Raw genomic sequence first — 2,344 nt, 5'->3', positions numbered from 1 at the left:
CAATCAATTTAGGTCCCCACCGTGACACGAGTCCCCATGAGTCTGTGTGTATTCAGGTTTAAGTCCCCACCAGGATATATAAACCAGTACACACACACACACACACACACACACACTCTCACTCTCTCACTCACGCACACACACACACACCTAGCTCGATGGTGGTGACAGCAGCAGCAATCCGCCTGTCACTCAAGTGGCCACGCCCTTAATTATGCAGAACTTTAAGGCTTAATATAATTTAAACGGATGAGTTATGAAAAAATTCACCCCCCTCACAGTTGTCATGAAGGGCAAAATTAGCTAGATAGATCAAAACCACTTTTTGTACCAGGCTGTAAACATGTTTTGTTCTGCTGTAAAGTTGGGCATTTTAACATGGGGAGTCTATGGGACTGACTCTCTTTTGGAGCCAGCCTCTAGCGGCCAGTCGATGAATTGCAGTTTTAGTCACTTCTGTGTTAGTTTCACGAGAGAGAGCGAAGGTTGCCTGATCACCCGCTGCTGAAATCACCCGCACTTGGCGGGAGTTAATGACTGTATATTAGAAAACATTGAAATGTCAGTAATAAATAAATAAATAAAAGATTTTGTGAGGTAGACGGGCCTGTATGTTTGCACACAGATCATCAAAACCATTCTCCCGCGCACCAGCTCACTGTTATACAGGGTCTACACGGGTGTGTTTCTGTCAACGGATGCTACTGAATACACCTGCAATCTGCTTAGTCTAGTTTGTGCTCATCAGTAGTATAAAGGCAGCAGTGGTGTCAGATTTGACAGCAGTAGACACCGTGTGGACGGTGAGGAGCTCAGAGACGGTCTCTACAGTGAATAGTGCTGTTTCTGAGCAGAATCTGATCTAGTCTGCATTAACACCAACAGAAATGTTGAGCTGTGGCTCAGCGTGTGAAATGTGAGGCATGAAGAGGTGTGTGTGTGTGAGACTGACCCACAGCTGGTCGTCGTGTCCTGGAGGACTCTTCTTGATGAAGGCGCCGTAATACGTGGCGATGTTTCTGTGATGAGAGTATTTCTTCAGCATGTTAATCTCCAGCTTAATCTCCTCTTCTTCATCCTGAACACACACACACACACACACACACACACACACACAGTGATTAAGCACCAGCAGGAGTACAGATGTGCACTATTTGAGCTCAGTTGTTTATATGGATTAATACAGTTTCATAATATTGTTTGATTCCTTCATTAGTTGAACACAGTGCGCTGCATGACCTGTGTGCACTTACTTCAGTCACGTCCATGACTTTGATGGCTGCCAACTGTCCGGTTTTGACATGTCGACCCTGATCAGAAGCACAGAGCAGATCAGTTAGAGGAGGATCAAGGTCACAAGAGAAGCATGACACGCAGGGTAATGCATCTGTGTTCCTGCGCTCTAATGCAGCTGCTGGGAAACAGAGCCCAACCACGCGAGACTGAAGATGGACGACAGCAGCACTCGTGAGATTATTCTGGGGTAATGAGCCTGAATGGAAGCGGAGAGTTCTCTTCATCGTGCACAGACCCTCAAACCCTCACCTCTGACCTTGTTTACTTCAGGCGCTCCATCCCAGCAGAAGAGCTTCAGTCACACAGAGAAGAGTTTGACTGCATCACGCGTGTGCGACGGCATCTGGCTGCTGCGGACACCATTTATTCTGTGTTACCTGTTTCTGATGCAGAAAAGCTAGTTCATGCATTCATGACCTCTAGACTGGACTATTGTAATGCACTGCTAGCTGGTTGTCCTGCATCTTCAATAAACAAGCTACAGGTAGTCCAAAATGCAGATCTTTGTATTAAGCAATGCATAAATACATGATGCCGTTTTGTTCATAATTGTTTATGCAATTTACGAAATTATATTTGATTTATATGAGTTAATGTAGACATAATGCAGGTTTTTTATAGACAGTTATTTCCATGCATTGACATTATGTGCTGCATTATTTTGCTCATTGCGCCCTCCTGTGGCCTTGGGAGACAAGTCAAAAGTTTCCTTATGACCTATTTAATCTGCGTATAAAACATTAGAAATGAGATATTTGTTTAATTTTTATTGTGTTTGTGACTGTTAAAACAAAAAAATATTTGTTGTTTGTCTCAATAAATTGGGTTAATTTAAAAATACAGTGGTTCAATCAGTGGTTAAATTTAAACATTTTTTTCTATTGCTCTGTTTTAAAAAAGGTTATAAAAAATGTCAATAATTATCGATACTGAACGATATGAAACATTATATCGTTGATACATTTTTTAGCTATATCGCCCAGCCCTAGTACCTAGGATAGCAAAGTCCACTAAAGGAGGGAGATAAGTTTCTCATCTGGCTCCTAAA

At 42.6% G+C, this 2,344-nt stretch overlaps 1 protein-coding gene across 2 annotated transcripts in view; it reads right to left on the bottom strand.

The window, feature by feature from the left end:
- The window catches only part of LOC107726154 (mitogen-activated protein kinase kinase kinase kinase 4-like), a 45,321-nt gene extending 43,764 nt beyond the window's left edge, over nt 1-1,557 (bottom strand). For both annotated transcript variants that reach the window (XM_016535664.1, XM_016535665.1), the window contains exons 1-3: nt 1,553-1,557; nt 1,254-1,310; nt 953-1,078 (exon numbers count right to left, since the gene is read on the bottom strand). In XM_016535664.1, the coding sequence (XP_016391150.1) occupies nt 953-1,078; nt 1,254-1,268 (141 nt within the window). In that variant the 5' untranslated portion in view covers nt 1,269-1,310; nt 1,553-1,557. The remainder of the gene's footprint in view (nt 1-952; nt 1,079-1,253; nt 1,311-1,552) is intronic.
- Between the last annotated feature and the right edge of the window lie 787 nt (nt 1,558-2,344).

Source organism: Sinocyclocheilus rhinocerous, unplaced genomic scaffold (assembly GCF_001515625.1).
Source record: "Sinocyclocheilus rhinocerous isolate Xijiao unplaced genomic scaffold, SAMN03320098_v1.1 scaffold5295, whole genome shotgun sequence".
Classification (NCBI taxonomy): Eukaryota; Metazoa; Chordata; class Actinopteri; order Cypriniformes; family Cyprinidae; genus Sinocyclocheilus; species Sinocyclocheilus rhinocerous.
This window is presented reverse-complemented; position numbering and strand designations above follow the sequence as displayed.